Below are 20,561 nucleotides of genomic sequence, written 5' to 3' on the forward strand. Positions count from 1 at the left end.
AACTTTCAGAAATTATGTAAATGGCCAAGTACATTATGTTGCATATTAGACAACAAGACAGATGCTTACACGGTGAAAATCATTGAGCTATCTAGTATCCAGACACGGACGGAGCTAGGAGTAGTCATTCACTAAAACTTAAAAATCACTGCATCAGGCGTAGAACTGAATAAACAGACAATCAACTTTTTCTGTAAGAGAAAATTCACGTTTTAAACTGCTGTTAGTAAGCCTACAGTAAACGCGCTAAACTAAAGTACAAGGTGGTACCCTGACCTTGTTCCTCACGCTGTGGGCCTAGTATGTTCTTATGACCCAAGTCACTATAGACATATTTTTCTTGTTATTCAGTTTCATTGATATTGCCAAAGATTTTTGAAGCTTTTTTAAGGATGCGAAGACGCTTGGTAGTTCTTACGTAAACAGTTCAGGTCTTAATTAACATTTATAGTGTGAAGAACTAAAGGTTTGGATTGATCTTTTTGACTGTATTTGGCATATATTTAGCTTCCACCAGATAATTACGACGTAGTTACAGACGCTTGCTGTAGTATATTCCAAAGCGGATTGCGCGTTTGGATTACTTGAACTCAATGAATATTGTGTTGTGAAATCACCTGATGTATCATGAATCTTAGTAAAGTAGCTGGAAAAAGTATTATATTCAAATAGGCCAGGTACGTCGGTGTCAGATTGCTCCTCAGTCTACAGGTGGTTAATTTGGGTTTGCCCAACCTTCCTAACCGTTCATTGTAAAATAACTAAGCAGATGTCCTGTAAACTCTTACCAATGGACTGTAGACATTCATGGAGTTGCATTCAAGACAAGGGTTTGTGACATCCACAGGGGGCTTTTATTTTGACCATACCGGTGTTTAATAAAGCATCTTGAATAGATTGTTTATCTAATTTCTATCCAGATTATGGTTTAGGACAAACAACTCTCATATCACAGTACCATTCAGAATTAAGATTTTAATTTCCATTAGTATGTAACATACTCGTATTGATATGAACTGTCACACACATTGAATATCTTTTCCGGAGATATTTGTTGGGTGCTCAAACGCGTTTGTTTGATTATAACAGGTCGATTGTTTAATCGAAAAGTAGGAGCATAATGTTAGTCCTAGGATAAAGAAAATGTACAATTGTTTTCACACAAATATTGGTGGGACTAATTTATACACAATGACGCTAAGGTTACCTAATGACAGCTCACATACTCCTGTTGCACCTCGTGAAGCAGCATAGACCGCCCACCAGTATTCCCCACCGAACTTTGTTCTGGGCGGTCCTTTCCAGCTGTTACTTATCGTTTTGATTTCTACCCCCAACTCCCGACCTAATGTAATCTTTTTCTTTTACTTTCCGGATTCCAAGTTAACGCTTTTTTCGTTACACAGTTTCATTTCCTTATTGTTTGTCCTATCGATTTCCAGCGTCTTTTTCTAACTTCCTCTTCAGGTGTAAGCTGGTTTGTTTTCTCCCGCAAAAAATTGTTGCTGATGATATCCGGTCAACAACAGGGAAGAGTAAGCAGCCTCTTCTGACACTAGTCCTGACTTGGAATGCTTCTGTCAGCTGTCTTCCATGTACAACTTTTCAGAGTAGTCCGTCGTATGAATTCTGGATGATATTGACGATTTCGTCAGGTACACCATAGTGTCGAAGATTGTTCCGTAGAGTCCTCCTATCCTAACTGTCAAGTGCTCCTCATAGTAAAAAAAGTTGATGTGCAGTGAAGAATTCCATTCAATTGATTATTCAGCAATGATCTGTAGTGTCGCGATTTGGTCTGTACACGACCGGTCCTTACGGGATCCGGTCTGTTGATCTCAAAGCTTGGCGTCTACTGAATCTCCCATCCTGCTTAGCAACACTGTTGAAAACTTTTCCCGTTACCGATAGTAGTGTGATGCCTCTTTAGTTTTCACATTCGCTCATGTCTCCCTTCTTTGGTATCTTGGTGAGATATGCTTCTTTTGAGTCTGTCAGTGGCACTTGTTCTTCCTCCCAAATCTTTCTAAATGAAACGTGGAGCATGTTTGTAGTTACTTCGATGTCTGAATTCAGTATTTCAGCTGGTATATTGTCAAGTGCTACTGCTTTCTCACTCTGATTTGTCTGATGGCCATGTTGATTTCTCTGATCGTTGGTGGAGTGATAGCTGTAGGAAGGTCTTTGTGTACTCTTAGATGTTCCGTGAGTTCAGTGGAGCTGGCCTATCCGAGAGTTCCTCGAAGTATTCTACCCATCTGTCAACTTTTCCGCTCTGCTAGCTATGATTTCTCATGAAAATCCAAACAAAATTAACGCTTACATGATAAATGGCTGATCATATCTACCTTCTAATTTTATTCCCCTTCTTTCTGCCAGTACTACCTTAGTGTTTTAGATTTGTACCTAGTCTCCTCACTCTTTGATTCGATACTGTTAAAACGCAGTTTCTTCACTTTTATATATGGTTGTCTATCACCACTTGATTGTGTGCTCACTCATTTGACTTTGTGTTTAGAAATCATTTTTTAAAATATACACTGAGTAGTTGAAATGCTATTATTTACGACCTAGGAAACTCTTGGGGTCGGTAAATAGACCTAGATCAGAAAAAACCAACTAATACTTTTGCGATTTGTGTAGAGGCTCTGAAAATCGAATACTGACAATATGGATAAATGATAAACCTGTTGTTTTAGTGTTTCATGTTCACAAGGTTTTTCTCATTTTAGTAGATCTCTGCTCATTTTTGGATTGCAGTATCATTTAATGGGCCATTTACTGGTATGAAAGTTACGAAAATTCAGATAAATAGATTACCAATATGTAGGTCACATAAGATGGGGCTTCCTCATTTACCTTTTGCCCACTGTATCACTCAGTGAAGTTATAAACCAGAGGGGATAACACAAAATTATTAGTTGGTAAGAATGCTTGATACCTTCAAAAGAAATTCAACATTCTTCTTAGAACCAAAACGGTTAGTCGTGGATACTCTGGATTTCTATTCTCTTTTAATAACTAATTTTAAGGTTACTTATTTTTGCTCTCGTTGAAATTTAAAGATCTCATTCAAAATCCTTTTCTAATACAATTCATTCTTTGAAAATTTTCACTTTTTCTTTCACTCGACATAATGTTTGAAAAATATAAAGCTCGATCCTGGGTTAACCTAATCTTACGTGTATTCCGAGTGGCTGAATTGTTATGATAGAGAAGTTTAAGGTTTAGTTAAATTGAAATTATGTACTGTTTATTCATTCATTTGCCATTGAAATACTCAGTGTGGTAAAGCACTGAAGACTAAGCCTCATAGGTTTTTTTTATTTCTAATGGTCATGAATGGTGAAAAAGCTGTGATGCAACTTTATTGCCCAAACCGAAGCAGTTAATATTCTTAGAGTCGTGCTATCTAGCGTTGTGCTAGGTCAGTGGTCTAGTGGTTAATAAGTTCTACGTTGAGCTACTAAATACCGGGTTCAAACTTCTCCCACCTACCTCGGTTTAGGGAACCTGGTAGTTTCATTAGCTCTCACTTGGAGAGTGACTCATTCTCAGTTACCTATAGAATGGGAGTGCAGACACCAGGCGAGACATTCCTATGCTAGTCGACGACTGAAGTAACTTTACATGTCATTTATAGCAACTTGGGTCATTACAAATCCGTGGTTGTTCCTTCGATAATGGTGACTGATTAACTTGTATGACACTCGGTTCAAGTCACAGACTCATCTGTATTTTTATCGGACTTATTTATTCAGTTGAAACATGACAATCAGACCATAAAAATGTATGTTAACAACTATAACGTAGTAATCATCATCTGGTGCTCATTTTCCAATGCGCTCCTAGTCCGATTATGTAGTTATTTCATCTGTTTATGCACAAACATTTTTATGATAGTTAAGAAATATAAATTATTTAGCTTTAACTCGGAAAGTGTTAACTAAACAACATATTTACACCAATAAAACGGATTGCAAGTTGATGGTTTAGGGGCTATGTGATGGTTACTCTAGCGCTACAAATTGAGTCAGTGTTTTTCCGATGGAATTGTAAGTCTTTTGCCTGTAGCATCACTGTTTGTTTAGAATTTATTCTTAATTGTTTAATCCCACTTGTAAAGCGGTGACTTGGTAGGAAAACTGCCTTTAACCCCTTCTACACTTTCTGTAGCTTTAAAAATGAGACGTCTCTAGCTTTCAAGCAGACGCTTGGCTCATACTTAAGTTTAGTTAAGTAATGTAGCTCAATGGAGGACGTGTCCATGTACTCAAATTTTATGCACAAAAAGTAATAGTCGGTATGTTATGTCTAGATGTACAGTAAAAAGTTGCGGAAAACATTATTATGAGTAGCATGGAAATGACTTCAGATGTCTGTTGAGTTTCACTGGGTTTATTTAGTTAAGTATTACCCGATAGGCAGAGTACGGCAGGTTGTTTACCTGTTGTATGCGAGATTATCCAGCTGCACAATCTGAAGTAGTCGCGGTGGGAATTGAACTTGCAATCTAATTAGGAGTCGAATGTTGATGATTTCTTTATTTAATACTATGTCTTTATTATGGTACGGATTCTTTAAATAGCTGTCAAACCACTATCCCATATGATGACAAATTAAAACATTCTCATAGAAAATACATTTTTCAGACTTAATAGTAAAGGCTAACAAATTAATCGAAATACATGTAATTTAAGTTCATTACTTTCGAAGTATTCTCGAGATTATAACCTACGAACTAAAAGTCTACTTGCACAGTTTTGATGAACTGGCCAAAGTAAATAATTATAGTTAGTGTAATGTTAGTCACAACATTATAGTTTGTCTTAAGCAGTTGCAGAATGTTCTCTCAAGTAAAGCGTTAACATTTCATCAGTCCGTTTAATTTGATATGTGTAGACTGTTTAACACCTGTGGTAATAAACACTCAGTACTTTTTTCTCATTCAGTGATAGTATGACGACTACTTTTTGTAACATTGGTGTTGGTTTCCAGGTCATATAAAGTGTAAAACGTTGCATATTGTAAAAACAAACAATCTGGCTGGTATCAATGCTTAGTTGAGAAGTTATCAATCAAATGATTATTATGAAATACTGTCATTTTAATTTGACCATTGTTTTCATAACAAGCTACTTTATGTGAAACTAGACAGGAAGTGAGGCTCAAAGTGGTTCCCTTTTCAAGAGGTAAAATTACAAACTAATCCATGTTTGATAGATAAACTCAACTAGGTAGAATGGTTTGACAATGTGTTTGCATTAACGAATTCCATGTATTACATAATTTATGTCACTTAAGTAATCGGAATTTACACATTCGAGCCATGTGATCAAAATATATCTTGTGTTTAGTGTACGTTTACTGTTTCTAGAGTTCAGTACAAGTATTTATTCATGTGAAATATTTTTCAGGCATATAAAACCAACCATAAGAGTTTGACCTCTTATATTTGATCAACATCTGACGGGATAATTAATCACACCCAAATCATGTTCATTCGGTCCATCATTGATAGTTTTCCGAAAACGTGGATCATTCAAAAGAGATATCTCCCAAAGATTAAAATTCCTGAATATCTTTTAGACAGAACAGTAAAACCAGAAGAAGTTTTAAGTCGCCTTACACCTGAGGATACAGAAAGGTTGGAATTTTGTATGGCAGAATATCAAAATATGCTTGAGAAAGGTGCTGATGTTCCGAAGTCTTTAAATAAAAGGAATGTTCTGGACCTGTTGTGCTGCACCAGTCCTACATCTCGAATAAAATTTCTAAGGTTTTTGTTCAAGTGTGAGAAGCGCGATGAAAATGCTCTTATGAAAAAGTTAGAGAAGGTAGATACGCAGCATTTCAGTAAAGTCTGTTCTGTTGAATTTTTTTGTCAGTTTAACGTTTTTGTTTTCAAATGTGTGTAATACTATTCAGTGAAGTGGTGGATCTTTTATTTTTTTTCTCTCGATCAACGTATTAGGATTGTTTGTATTCAATGTCGTATATGATGGCGTTGATCCGAAATACTTGGTGTGGATAAAATGTATTTCGATCATGTAATAGGAATCCGTTTTTCCGTTGAGGTTAGGATTTTTACCATTTATTGTTATGTTACTGTACGTAATGTAGAACGTGACATATATGCATTGTTTTATGTCGCCATACCACACAAACACAGCGAGATAAAATTATTCCAAGACAAATCCTAGAGTAGTATAAATGGTAACCGTACCATTAGTAGTATAAAATAAATTACGCATAGAAAACGAAGATATATATAGATTTCAGCACCCATGTTTTAGAGGAATACAAAGATTGAATGCACCTCCACCATTACACACGATTTTTAGTTAATGTCAACCAACGTTTCTGATGATCGGTCATGATAAATGACGCGGACTTCAACCAAGTAGGTTGCACATACTACCATCAATTAGTCCATTTGTCAATGACGTTTTAGACTGGTTCATTTCTTGGTTTGTTTGTCCGTAGCATTCTTCAAGCCTTTTACACTAGGCAACATACTCCGTCAAGGTAGGCAGTAGTTAGGCGTACGCTGTAAAACTTCCTCTTGGTGCATACTTTAGTGTGTTAACTTTTTCATGTACAGGGAACGTCCTACTGGTTTGTTTGCCCTAGTGAATTAAAACTTACAAGCCTAAACTCAGTCGTCCCAAAACATATGAGCGATTTTTCAAGGAAACTTTGGATCAAATACTAGTAAATTACGAATATAATCTATTCTTAATGGCAAAGTTTAACAACCACAAAACAAAACGGTTCAAACTGCTGCGCAGTAAACTCATCGTTTGTTTGGCAGACGGATATCTCTCCTGCACAACAAACGACGCAAGTTGACAAAAGCCAATCGAGCTTTCTGAATCGGTGAAGAGATTTCGTCAGACACCAAGTTATTAGTACTGATGAGAAGATGCGCTCGACCACTTCACCATACTATCAACCTTAAGTGGTATCCGTCAAGGTTTTCCACTTCCCAATTTTTTTACTTAATTATAAACATCGTTCTGGAGATTACGCTTTCATCGTCTGACTTTTCAAAGGTTAATCTTCTACTGGGAAGTTCACTTGTTGACTTAGAATACGCAAATCACACAGTCTTTTCACAGTCCTAAGCAAACATGGTAATATGTTTGGAGTGCGTTTCTCTTGATCTAAATGCAAAATTTTGCTTCAGGACTAGTCTGCACCAGAGCCTGAATTAATGATAGAGTGTTAAGTTCGAGCGTATCGAACGCTTCACTTATCTTGGAAGTCTCATCAGTACTAATAACTTGACGACTGACGAAATCTCTTCACCGATTCAGAAAGCTCGATTGGCTTTTGTCAACTTGCGTCGTTTGTTGTGCAGGAGAGATATCCGTCTGCCAAACAAACGATGAGTTTACTGTGCGGCATTTCTCTCATCTGAATGATGTTTTGTTTAGGATGCTTGCTTCCTTTGTTGATTATCAGTTACCTGATCCTAAAGTTGTCAGTCCTATGCAACCGTTGTTTATTCACTTAACTGTCAAATGAATAAAACTATCTTAACGCAGTATACAAAATCGGCATTATGAATACCTATATCCTCCGATAAATTACGGGGACGCATTTAGTCGGTCTAGGGGTATCGACTCCAGAGGTCTTTATGGATAGTGGTCCAATTTTAGCGATTAGGTTGACTAATATTTTAGCTAAAAGCTGCGAGTTGGACGTAATCCGCTCTGACTGGTCACCATAACTGATTGTCCCAATATAAAAGAACGGGTCAAAATCATCCTGTGATAATCATAGAGGGATTAGTTTGACTAACATAGCATCTAAAATACTAACCAAAATAACTATCGTGCCCCTAAAGTAGACTCGTGAACTGCAAACACGAGAAAATCAGGCTGGATTCAGACCTGGTCGCGCCTGCATCGACCACATATTCACCATTTGTCAGATTCTAGAACATAGGCATACTTACCAGCGTCCGACAATCGTGGTCTTTCTTGACTTAAAAGTAGCATCTAATTCCGTAGACTGCGAGATTCTGTGGCAGTGTCTGTCATGGAAAGGCGTACCTCAGAAGTACATAAACCTCGTGAAGGTTCTTTACTATAACACCACTAGTCGAGTCAGAGCTTATGGCGAGCTGTCATCTGTCTTTGCAACCTCAAGTGGTGTCCGTCAAGGCTGTTCACTTTCCCCATTTTTGTTTAACTTCATCATAGACCTACGTTCTCGTCGACTGAATTCTTGGGCATTGATCTCCTTCCAGAGGGTCCACTTATCGACTTAGAATACGCAGACGACATAGTCCTATTGGGTGGAGTAGCTGATAAAATACAGAGTCTTTTGGTAGCACAGAGCGACAATGCCAGAATGTTTGGAACGCGCTTCTCTCCCTCTAAATGCAAGTTGTTGCTTTAAGACTGGTCTGCGTCAACACCTGAACTAAGCATAGGGAGTGAAGTAGTCGAACGCGTTGACCACTTCACTTATCTTGGAAGACTGATCAGCTTTAATAGGTTGGTGTCTGACGGAAGCTTTGCATGGATTCAGAAAGCTCGTTTGACTTTTTCCAACTTACGTCACCTATGGGATATCGGTCTGTCAAATAAAAGACGAGTATACTGTGCGGCAATTCTGTTCTATATTACGGATGCGAAACGTGGCCATTAAGAGTTAAATATACCCGTAAGCTACAGGTATTTGACCACAGATACCTTATAAATATTGCTTTCATCTGCTGGGATCAGCGGGTAAGTAATAGTGGGTTAGACTCAGGGTATTAGAGAATGATGGTAAATCAGTTGATGAGGTTGTGAATCTTCATCGACTGAGATGGTTGGATCATGTGTTACGTATGCTTGAACACTGATTACCAGTGTGCGCAACGCTGACTAATGTTGGAGACGGATGGAAGAAAGTTAGGGGCGGCCAATCCAAAACGTGGCATAGTAAATAAAATGACTAACTTCTGGTTTGATCTATATTGGTAGATGCAGACTACTTGGTTGGGGTCCGCACGACTATCGTAACCAATGGTTGGAGACTTTGGGTGACATGGCTGAGGATCGATCACAATGGTGAAGGTGTATACACTCTTTGTCTTCTCTTAAATTGAGATTAAAACTGCTTTATATGTTTCGTGTCTACGAACTAATTCTTTCTCCCTGTATCATACCCTTATATGAAATTTTTTTTATATCTTACTACCGTTGAAGTGACTACTTCTATGAATTTGGTGTTCATTTGTGATAATGAGGTGTGGTAACTTGGACTGATGCATGTATGTGCCTGGTCGTGCGCTGTATATGACTGATCGACTACTGTAATGAAGCAGTCACCGAAATTTTGTTGATTTATGAAACGGTGATACCAAACACAAACTATGTAATGATTATGTTTAATACGAAACTGTGTTGAAATAAAAATTTGTGTAAAGTTAGATACTTTTATTCGTACATACACATACTCTATATTGAATCTTATCTTGACACTTTTTGTTAATTTACCACTCTTGATATGTATTCGCCAGTAATATTACTGGTTTGTAAAAAGGAATGTCTAAACTTTTTAAAAGTAAGATTAAGTTTACCAGGCATGTTTTATTTTAACATACTAGGTAACTGTTGTCTCTGACAGAACACATGGATCTTGTGACCGTATTCTTCGAATAATTGATGACAAATGTTTCCGTTCACATTGGGATTTTTGGCAAGCTTCTGAAATACGTTGTCCCGATTCAGCTCAGCCTTTATTATTTGATTTCTCATATGAATCTGAGATGAGATTAGTTGATTTAAGGTCTCTCTCCAATCAAATGACGTATGTTCTGAACAGGAATCGTATAATGAGACCTCATCCATTCCATATGGTGCTTTGTGGTTTAAAACAAGGAACAAATCAGTTTGCTTACATGGAAGAAGCTTTTGGTGTGAATGCGAAGGTTTGTCTATTTAATTTTTTAGTCATAAGTAACCATCATAGAAACTTGTTCACGATATTAGTGAGCAGTAGTCTATACAGCTTCTTATTATTAAGCTACTTGAGGATACATTTGCGTTCTTTAATTTTCTGTTTTCGGACATTACTATTTGTAGATTTATTTTGTATATAGTGATAATATCATGTAAATTCAGAAGTCAGACATTATGTTGAAATACAATGAAGACGTTTTTCTATCACTAAGACCATCTAAAAACACCGATTTAAACAGCTTGACGCTTACATATTATACACTATATCTGTTCATTATTTCACGACTTAGGATGAGTAGTATTTCTGAACTAGTGTTTGTAAGTGCATCCTGACTTTGGATGGTTTCCTGAAGTTCATAAAGACGAAATTTCAAATATGATTCGAAATCTCACTTATTGGTGATCCTGCCACAATTTTTCAAAAATCTATGTCAACAGTCCTGTCTGTTTTCTATCCATACAATCTCGTATTAAACAAATGTCTAACTTTCGAATTATGCTAACTAATCACTTGATTAATTGAGATGAATAATTAAGATGATTATTGATACTTTCCGTCCTATATTTGATCAACAAGCTTTCTAACTTACAGTCTTATGTCTCATTCTTTTGATGTACAATATAAAGCTATCAACTATTAAAAGCTTGAACGAGCTTCCGTGGACGATCACTCCCAATCATTTTTCCCATGAATATCCTATTCATGATTTAGAACAGCCTGTTATACTGTTGTCGCCAAATGCACGTCAAACATTTGAAGCTGGTGAATATGACCATAATGCTGCTTATGTCATTGGGGCAATAGTGGATAAAGCTGTTCGGAGACCAATTTCTTCTGCAATAGCTCGACAGTTACGTAAGTATTAAGCGATTTGCATTTGGTAATTATCGAGAAAAGATCAGAGTTTATTGCGTAAGACTGAGTATTAACTTAATGGACTCATATTCTCAGCCTTTGTTCTTATATTTTTCGTATCGTGTAAATAACAAAATACAAAACTTCAGTAGCCAAGTTAGGCAAGTAGAGTTCCCTTATCCTTGTTTTCAGTAGCATTCAGATAAATCAAGACTCGATTCCATCGAAAAAGGTGTCGTTGTGTCACTGTCTAACAGATTAAGCGATTAGCAATTCCAAGGTTCCTTTTAATTTGTTTTTCTAGGTTTCGATTTGTACCATTTATTTCCTCCTTATATTGGCTTATATCTTGCTGTATTCGTAGTAATTTATTCTCAACTCTAATCTTAAATTTAGAATCTATGACTTAATATTCTGAAGCCTTTTTTTTAACTTGTCCCTTGTAATCTGGAGATTCTTATTTTTTGGGTTTTGATTAGTTGCTTTGTAGGTGTTGTTTTTCTCGCTGCTCATAGTAGTGTGTATATAATAACATCGATATCTGTGTTATTTCGGAAGCATTTACGAATAACCAACTATAAAATTTCTGTTTCTTTTATTGTTATATATATATATATATATATATATATATATATATATATATACCTGGTATACTAAAGCAATAATTCCGTGCTCCATGACGAAATCCATCTTTCTACCACAGTACAATATCACTTCGTCAGAGGTTCTGAAACGTAAAGGAAACTAGTAAAAAGTACCAGCTACCAAATATTCGCAGCAATATTGTGTAAACGATTCATATTTAAGGAAGCTTCTAGCAGTATTCATTAGTATACTACTGCATACTGTTTCGATGTGATCTATCAGATTTTGATTGTGATATGCAATCTTTCAATTGACTACTATATATATATGATAGAGATAAGTCCCCTGAATAGCGGAAGAATAACTTTTTCCACTTTATCTATCGAATCGTATAATCTTGATTTCACTAGTATGGTTTATCTTCCCATATACATTAAACATCGGGTTGTTATTTACATTTAACCTTTTTTCTGTTTCTATACTACCGTAGTTGTGATTATTCCTTCTTTATGTTTCCCTTCGTGTACTTTATTATTATTATTTTTGGTGGTTTACACCCTCGATGTAGCTAGGTCGTTAGATAATTTGTTTATATTTTTATTGAGGAGTATTCTTGTAATAATTACATGTAAGGATTTTGTTTCTTTTCAGTCCCGTAATAATGCGCTTTATGCATTTTTGTTCTTTTTAACAACACCTGATGTCTTCAAGGCATAAAATGTGTCAGTTTACCTTTGGATCGCTATATAAAATGGGGAAGTGGCAAAAGCAAAACACTATCCATAAACTGCATTCATGCGATAATGTGTGCAGCCAAGGAAACTAATGGAGACTGGAAGAGAGCTCTACTTGAAAATATTCCTTCACGATTTTATGCTCTTCCATCAAAAGAATCTGTTGTATATAAAAGTACATAAAGCCGCATTTGTCTTTACGTATGCTTTTTGATAATACATAATCCTTCTTAATGTGTAAGTAGTCCAATTCATAGTACTTTAATAGATGTTAACGTAGCTCTAATATTGCGCAAACATATGCCAATTACTTCTGATATTCTTAAATTACGTATATGACATTATTTGTTTATAATGTATACAATACCGAGAACACTTTCATTTCATCAACTAATATCCCAGTCTTTTTTTTACATATGAGTACCAAGTCGGATAGAAAACCATATATAGTAAATTATAATGGGTTTCGCGTAATGCATGCAATTGGTTAAGCTGTTTGAATGCATCAACGTACTGTAAAATGTGGTAGATTCAGTTGTCGTCTCTACAGTTTGTTTCAAAGCTATTCCTTGATATTGATCTGGGATCTTCGTAACTAAAGATAGTTATGTCAATTGAACGGTCTATGTTAATACGAACACCTGTCTTTACCCTTTTATTGATCGTTTAACAACCCAGAGTAGGAAAGCTACATTATTAACATGTATTATACTTGTCGGCCTGATGTTATAAAACCGTCACTTGAACTATGACATTAATTTGTAAAATCAATGGCAAGTAAGGCTCTACTCGACTCGTGCTTTGTAGACTACCTGGAAGTAGAATATTTAGTGATTGGTTTTAAAAATTCATGTATTGAGATGTTTTCGATAACCCTTACAAGCTAATGGTAGTTTTCTTGAATTTTTTATGTGCCAGAACACGCTAATAGCCGTAACGGTTCTAAGCTGTTCTCCAGCCACTGTATTAGTACTAACGAGTATGATTAATGTATAAGTTAAATTGTGGCACCCTTGGAACTTTGGTAATGTAAGTTTACTAGGTAAGACGCCTACAAATTAGGACTGCTTTTGGGATGAACACAGTTGTTTGCTACATTTACTCTATCTTCAAAATAGTTGCACTTCTCAGATTTTAGTGCAAAGTCTGTCCATGTTGTTGTGTGATTGATATAGAGCTAGTCGTTTCAAACGTAAGTCGATTTTCGTTCCCTAATTAGAAGTTATCATGCTAACGAATTATCATCTAAGAGACCTTATGCAATAGTATGATTTGTATAATGTTCTGCTACAGTCTTTTATTATATCAGTAAGGTGTTCATATACTATTCTTGACTACTTGATTGAATCAGTTCAAGTTGTGGTCACACAAAGGTACCAGTCTGTAACACAAGTAACGTGTACACTCCCATTAGCTGAAATAGTGTTAATTTAGTTTCATAATATCAATATTGGTCCATTAAATTAATGATAAGAATGTTAATTTAATCAAATGCGAGTTCTTCAGATTTCACTGAAACTTAAGTTTTGATTGCCTGCCCAACTGATAAGTCTGAACCTATATTCTGTCGATGGTTAAAACATTACGTGGAGTTACTCATCAACAGTAGCAAGAGTCTTATTTGTTAAACCGAAGGAGTATTACTTTTAAAAGCTATTACTCACCCATTACTTGCAACAATCAGCTCGTGGTATACAGCCTTTTCCTTTTAAAACTGAATGGTCAGGAATTTATCATTGTTTTATATGCTTACTATAATTGTCTTATTTTGTTGAAAGCACAGAGAGACCATATTACAATACTATCATACTATTCACAGTCAAATGTGTAGCCTTACATCGATATTTCCAAATATAAATTCATAAAGTTGTAGAAATAAGGAAGCATTACGGAAGTTTCTCAAGACTTAGAAGAGCAGTCATTATAAACCGCATGACAAGTCATTGATGGAAGTGTCATCCTCTCATCTTATACAAGTATTTTGTCGATGTACTGCGTCTTAAATGCAAATTGAATGTGACATAAGTTGGTGGTCAAAGTTATAGTAGAACACAAGCTTTAGATAGAGTGATGCAATATGTGGACTTTTTTTCCATTATAAACGATTTGCATAAGTACGTGAACGCAGAACGGGTGAGGTAACATACAATGCGATAGTGGAAATAAAGTGACTAATTAAAAATTTAGCTGTTATCTTGGGAAAGTGTCATTTTTCAACATAAACTAATTGGGTCATGATGATTACTTACATATTAAACCGCAATAGACTGAATGACCATTTTAAAACCATTTTTCCGGAATAAACATTTTATTAGAATTACGCAAACTTTCCAGGAAAAATGAAGTATTTAACAAAAGTTGACTGAACTCTTCAGTTCAGGTTTAGTTTCGAGATATATAACCGTCTCACACTCCGCCTTGCAAAAAAAAACACCTGTAGAGATTTACAACAGTGTAATTCAGTTAAAATCATCTTTTCCAGTTAACATCTCGTTTAGTTTTGAAAGTGTATCTCTACACATATGAATTTCACTCAAAAGTGTATCTATGTTTTCGAGTTGTTCCATGAGTTCTACTATAAGCCTCTGAATTATTTCGTCATCCATGATTTCTTGTTTTTGACTTTGTGCTTCTAAATCAGCAAAAAACGTAGATACCTAAGAACAAGTTACTGTCCAGATCCTATCTGTTGTTACTTTATCGATCACAAACTGCTTACACTCAGCCATCTCTCTTCGATATGTATCGCGATATGTTTGTATTCTTTCTATTGCATCGTTTGCCTTATCTTCAATTAACTTCCTGAGTTCCTTTGTATCCATTTCCGCGCTCTCAACAGACATTGCGCAGTAAGAGGTGCAGAAGTTGAAATGTTTCCTTTTGATTGTTTAAAACAAGCACTCACTCCTTAAATGTAATTAATTTGAATAACAGTTATCGTCAAAGCGACAACCTTTCATATTTCTTCCCCAATATTCAAAGGTATGACAAGTAAACTGACGATACCATTGTTAAGTCTAGACGAAACATTGAACTAAGCTGATCAACACCTTAGCAGTTCTCTACCGAGATCATTAGTCGATATTATATGCAAAGATAGATATATGTTTATCATACAACCCTAATCATCTCTAAAACAAAAAGGATTAAATGTCTTACTTTTAACTTAAATTAACACCGAGAGATAATTATTAAATTATACATATACTTCCTAGGCTTTAAACGTTAGTTACCTTCTCTCTTTCTATTTTCTTAGGTGAATCTGTAGGCAAATTTTTATGTAACCTAGAACCAGTATGGTTTTCCTGAAACCAAACCAACTTATCAATCAACAAGTAATCAAATCTCTTAATCCTGAGACACTGACAACGAGAAGTTCATTTCTGTGGTAAAAATCATTATGGCATCAAAGTCAATGCGAATTACATGATGTACACAAAAGAACTGGAGTGTTGCTTCCTTCAGAGCTTTGTTCTCTTCGAATCTACATAAGGTATTTACACGTAATGGGGGAAGGACAGTTTATTCACAACGTAAAGCAGAGGGCTTGAGTTATATGTAATAATAAGCGCGTTCCTTTGCAACAGCAGTAAAGTTCGATATAAAAAAATTAAAATCTGAGGAGCAAATACGGTTTCCAGTAATTTCGTCTCTATTCAGGATTGTTTGCGATCTCCAACGTTGCGACGAATTGTATATTAAAACGGTGAAGTTACCACAACTCGTAATAAATACCAACTAACGTGATTATTGTGTCCTACCGGTTCAAACAGAAATGGATGTACCACACGTAAGCTTAAATCCATGCATGAGTAAGACTGCTTCAATCTCCTTACTGTGGATGATAAACAATCTACCAACTAAGAATGTACTTATTACTCAGAATTGCTGAATAACTTGATAAACGATGCAATGTACGTAGAAATATGTAATATAATAATATGGTCAGTGTTTGGTTGGTAATGAATATATTTGACAGTATGAAGATGCTGTGAGCATTTCCTGCCAGTTCCAGGAATGATTTAGCTAGACACACCTTATTTACAAAGTTCGATTTCAAACATCTATTGTGTTAGTTTCTTCGTAGGAACAGAAGTATCTTGCATACGTTCAGTTTAATTCAGACTTAGTTATGTAATTTATAAAACCGTCTCAGTAATTCACGCTTCGTCCATATTTTTGGGTTCATTTATGAATCTGTGAGACTATTGCTTAGATTGGTATTGGTGCACTGATCTTTGCTCCCGGAGTAATACACCCAGTTCAAAATTTTGTTTTCTCACTATTTGCCTACTTTATCTATCAGATTTTACGTGAAGATCACATGATATTTTATTCTGACTCGTTCTGTGGTGAATTCAGTACTTTGTTATTTATTACTTCTGAAATACATATTAGAACCGGAAAAAGACTATTGTGTGTTGATGTGAAAAACAAAAAATATTACATGGGGTAATCATATATGTATGGCCCAAATATACCATACAGATTAAGTTTTCCGCGTTCAACATTTCTGACCTTTTCTATGCTATTATATTACATACTTACTTACTCCTGTTACTCTCAATGGAGCATAGGCCGCCGGCAAACACAATCCAACCCACTCTGTCCTGGGCCTTCTTTTCTGGTTCCATTCAATTCTTGTTCAATTTTCTCATGTCTATCTCCATTTCCCGGCGTAATGTGTTCTTTGGTCTTCCTCTCTTCATTTGGCCTTGGAGATTACAAGTGAGGGCGTGTCTTGTGACGCAGTTGGGTGCTTTCCTCAATATGTGTCCTATCCACTTCCAGCGCCTCTTCCTAATTTCTTCCTCCGCTGGGATCTGGTTTGTTCTCTACCACAGTTGGTTGTTGCTAATAGTGTCCGGCCAACGGATCCGAAGCATTTTGCGTAGACAACTGTTAATAAACACCTGTATTTTCTGGATGATGGCTTTCGTAGTTCTCCAGGTTTCCGCCCCATACAGTAGAACTGTCTTGACATTTGTATTGAAAATCCTTACCTTGGTGTTGGTTGACAGTTGCTTTGAGCTCCAGATGTTCCTCAGTTGTAAATATGCTGCTCTTGCTTCACCGATCCGCGCTTTCACATCCGCATCAGATCCACCATGTTGATCAATGATGCTGCCCAGATAAGTAAAGGTTTTTACAACTTCCAAATCTTCTCCGTCAATTGTGATTGGGTTGGTGCATGCTGTGTTGTATCAGAGGATCTTGCTTTTCACTTTGTGTATATTGAGACCTACTGCTACTACATTGGTCGTCTTCTCCTGCATTTGTTGTTGCAATTGCGATAGGAGAGCTAGATCATCTGCGAAGTCTAGATCGTCCAGCTGCATCCTAGATGTCCACTGCATCCCAAGTTCCCCCTAGATATTGACGTCTTCATGATCCAGTCGATCACCAGGAGAAAGAGAAAGGGTGAGAGTAAGCAACCTTACCTGACACCGGTCTTTGCCTCGAACGACCTTGTCAACTGTCCTTCATGCACGATTTTACAATTTAATCCATCATATAAATTCTGTATGATATTGACTATCTTCTGAGGCACGCCGTAGTGTCGAAGAAGCTTCCATAGTGTTGTTCTGTCCACGCTATCAAATGCTTTTTCGTAGTCAATGAAGTTGATGTACAGTGATGAATTCCATTCAGTTGATTGTTCCACAATGATCCGTGGAGTTGGGAGTTGGTCTGTACACGATCTATCCTTACGGAATCCTGCCTGTTGGTCACGAAGTTGGGTGTCTACGCAGTCCTTCATTCTGTTTAACAATACCCTGTTGAGGACTTTTCCCGGTATTGAGAGAAGAGTGATGCCTCTGTAGTTATCCCAGTTGCTGAGATCGCCTTTCTTTGGTATTTTGATCAGAAGTCCTTCTTTCCAGTCATTGGTACTTGTTCCTCATCCTTTATCTTATTGAAGAGAATGTGGAGTATCCTTGCAGTTACCGCTACGTCTGCTTTCAGTGCCTCTGATGGAATGTTGTCTAGTCCTGCTGCTTTGTCACTCTTGATTTGTCTGATGGCCATGCTGATTTCTTCAATTGTTGGTGGGCCAACATTGATTGGGAGGTCCGTGGGTGCTGCTTCGATATTGGGTGGGTTCAGTGGGGCTGGTCGATTCAAGAGTTCTTTGAAGTGTTCTACCCACCTGTTTCGTTGTTCCTCAATGTCGGTGGTTACCTTGCCTTCCTTGCTTTTCACAGGTCGTTCTGGTTTGCGGTGATTTCCAGACAGTTCCTTTGTTGTGTCACACAGTTGTCTCATGTTTCCTTCTCTTGCAGCCTTTTCCGCAGTCATTGCTAAATCTTCCACATATTTACGTTTGTCATTTCTGATGCTCCCCTTCACTTGCTTGTTTACTTCTGTGTATTCAGCTCGTGCCTTGGCTTTCTCTGCTCTTGTTCGGCTGGTATTGATTGCTGCTTTCTTGTTCCTCCTTTCTTGAATCTTATCCAGTGTATCAACAGTGATCCATTCCTTGTGATGTTGCTTCTTGTGGCTAAGGACCTCATGGCATGTTGAAGTGATTGCTTCCTTGATCCCCGTCCAGTTGCTCTCCATAGTAGTTCGTTCTCCATTGAGTAGATCATGAAAGTCCTAGAATTTGTTGCTGAGGACTATCTTGAATTTGTTGAGTTTGTCAGTATCCCGAAGAAAAGCCGTATTGAACTTTTGTGATATTGTTTGCCCCATTATCCAGTACTTCTCGAGTTTCAATTTCAGCTTGGCGACCAGCAAATGATGATCTGATTTTATATCAGCTCCTACCTTGATTCGCACGTCCTCCTGAACGTTTTGTTGGTGCAGATATGGTCGATTTGGTTTTGCGTGGTGTTATCCGGTGAAGTCCATGTGATTTTGTGAATGCGTTTATGTGGGAATATGGTGCCGCCTATGACCAGTTTATTGAAGGCACATAGGTTTGCAAATCTCTCACCATTTTCGTTCCTTTCTCCCAGTCCGTGTCGTCCTATGATGTCTTCATATCCAGTGTTGTCCGTTCCAACCTTGGCATTTAAATCTCCCATCAGAATGGTCAGGTCCTTTGTTGGGCACTTCTCGATGATTGACTGCAGCCTGTCGTAGAATTGATCTTTAGCGCCTTCATTGTAGTCGTTGATAGGCGCATAGCATTGGATGATGTTCATTGAAATGCCCTCTTTCTTTGTTTTGAAGGAGGCTTTGATGATCCTTGGTCCATGAGATTCCCATCCTATAAGTGTATTTTGTGCTTGTTTGGACAGCATCAATACGACTCCTTGTGTATGTGGGGCATTTTCTTCTTCATGGCCGGAGTATAACAGAAGCTGTTTTGAAGTTGTTGTCCATCTTGTATCCAATGTGTTTCACTGATCCCGAGCGCCTCTAGGTTGTATCTCCTAATTTCTGCAGCAATTCGGAAGGCTCTCCCGGTGTCCCACATTGTACGAACATTCCATGTACCTAAATAAATGGTTGCTCTGGTTGTCAGAAGGGGCATCGGCCTCGTGACTACCGAAGGAACTCGGCTTTCATCATGAGGCGTAATCGTTCTCCTAAATGAAGACCTTCTGGCACCCAGGGCAGAGTTTAAAAGGTTTGAATAATTTTTTCTGGTTAGCGTTTTTTTGGCGAGTTAGTTTTCTACGGGATGGAGTCGCTAACCCCATGCCCAACCGTCCTCCTTTATATATACTGATTACAAATCTTTCTATTAATCATATCTTTGGTTTGAATGAATGTATAGTCGTCAACCGATACTACTAGCGCTATCGAACAGAGGATTATTCGATACGCCAATCTACATATTTCAATCGTCATCTGTTAATAATAGTTTGATAGATAATGTCCCAAATTCTTGAGAGAATGGTATCGAGTTCGAAGTCGGACATCCTTTGTTTACTTATTATTATTGCAATCCATAAACAGATTATGTGTACACAGAATTTTCGAGAAACCTCTTCTGGTTTCAGAAACAAATTTATACACACGTTTATGTAAATTTCGCACATTGTTCGTCATATTTAAAGAAGTTTTGTAATGTTAGAAGTTTTAAACATTTAAGTCTAAAGAAATGGGACGAAAGAAAATTGTGAAACACCATAAGGATAATCAGCACAATTTGTGTGGCAAAACGAATGAAAAAAATTGTCGTTGATGAAATAAAGTTTTATGGTAAAATAAGACACTTTGCAGTAACAGTTAAGAACGGTGTAATGAAAAATCCAACTAATCTCAGTGGGTCATCGTCAAATACCAATTTGCATTGGTCATATATACGTGGCGAAGATAATATGAGTCTGGATAATCTTTGTATTCGACCACGTGTAAAACAGGATATTGTGTGTCAATTAGAGACTCCGTGTGTTTAAAAGTAAAATTGATTCAGAATGGATAGACAAATAGGGAGAAAAATTATAAGTCAAGGAACCAATTACGACG

At 36.9% G+C, this 20,561-nt stretch overlaps 2 protein-coding genes across 2 annotated transcripts; one reads left to right on the top strand and one right to left on the bottom strand.

The window, feature by feature from the left end:
* The first annotated feature begins 229 nt into the window (after positions 1 to 229).
* SUN1_1 (Secreted beta-glucosidase sun1) lies at positions 230 to 12,805 on the top strand. Its single transcript, XM_051211365.1, has 8 exons — positions 230 to 300; positions 352 to 466; positions 508 to 2,784; positions 2,816 to 2,980; positions 5,418 to 5,837; positions 9,608 to 9,931; positions 10,590 to 10,818; positions 12,115 to 12,805. The coding sequence occupies exons 5-8, from the start codon at positions 5,496 to 5,498 to the stop codon at positions 12,318 to 12,320; spliced, it is 1,101 nt and encodes a 366-aa protein (XP_051071421.1). The 5' UTR covers positions 230 to 300; positions 352 to 466; positions 508 to 2,784; positions 2,816 to 2,980; positions 5,418 to 5,495; the 3' UTR covers positions 12,321 to 12,805.
* A 1,621-nt stretch (positions 12,806 to 14,426) lies between these two features.
* Positions 14,427 to 14,983, bottom strand: MS3_00003541 (uncharacterized protein). Its single transcript, XM_051211366.1, has 2 exons — positions 14,834 to 14,983; positions 14,427 to 14,794 (listed from the first exon to the last, which is right to left on the bottom strand). Exons 1-2 carry the CDS (start codon positions 14,957 to 14,959, stop codon positions 14,597 to 14,599), a joined length of 324 nt encoding a protein of 107 aa, XP_051071422.1. The 5' UTR covers positions 14,960 to 14,983; the 3' UTR covers positions 14,427 to 14,596.
* Positions 14,984 to 20,561: the final 5,578 nt, after the last annotated feature.

This window comes from Schistosoma haematobium, chromosome ZW (genome assembly GCF_000699445.3).
Source record: "Schistosoma haematobium chromosome ZW, whole genome shotgun sequence".
Classification (NCBI taxonomy): domain Eukaryota; kingdom Metazoa; phylum Platyhelminthes; class Trematoda; order Strigeidida; family Schistosomatidae; genus Schistosoma; species Schistosoma haematobium.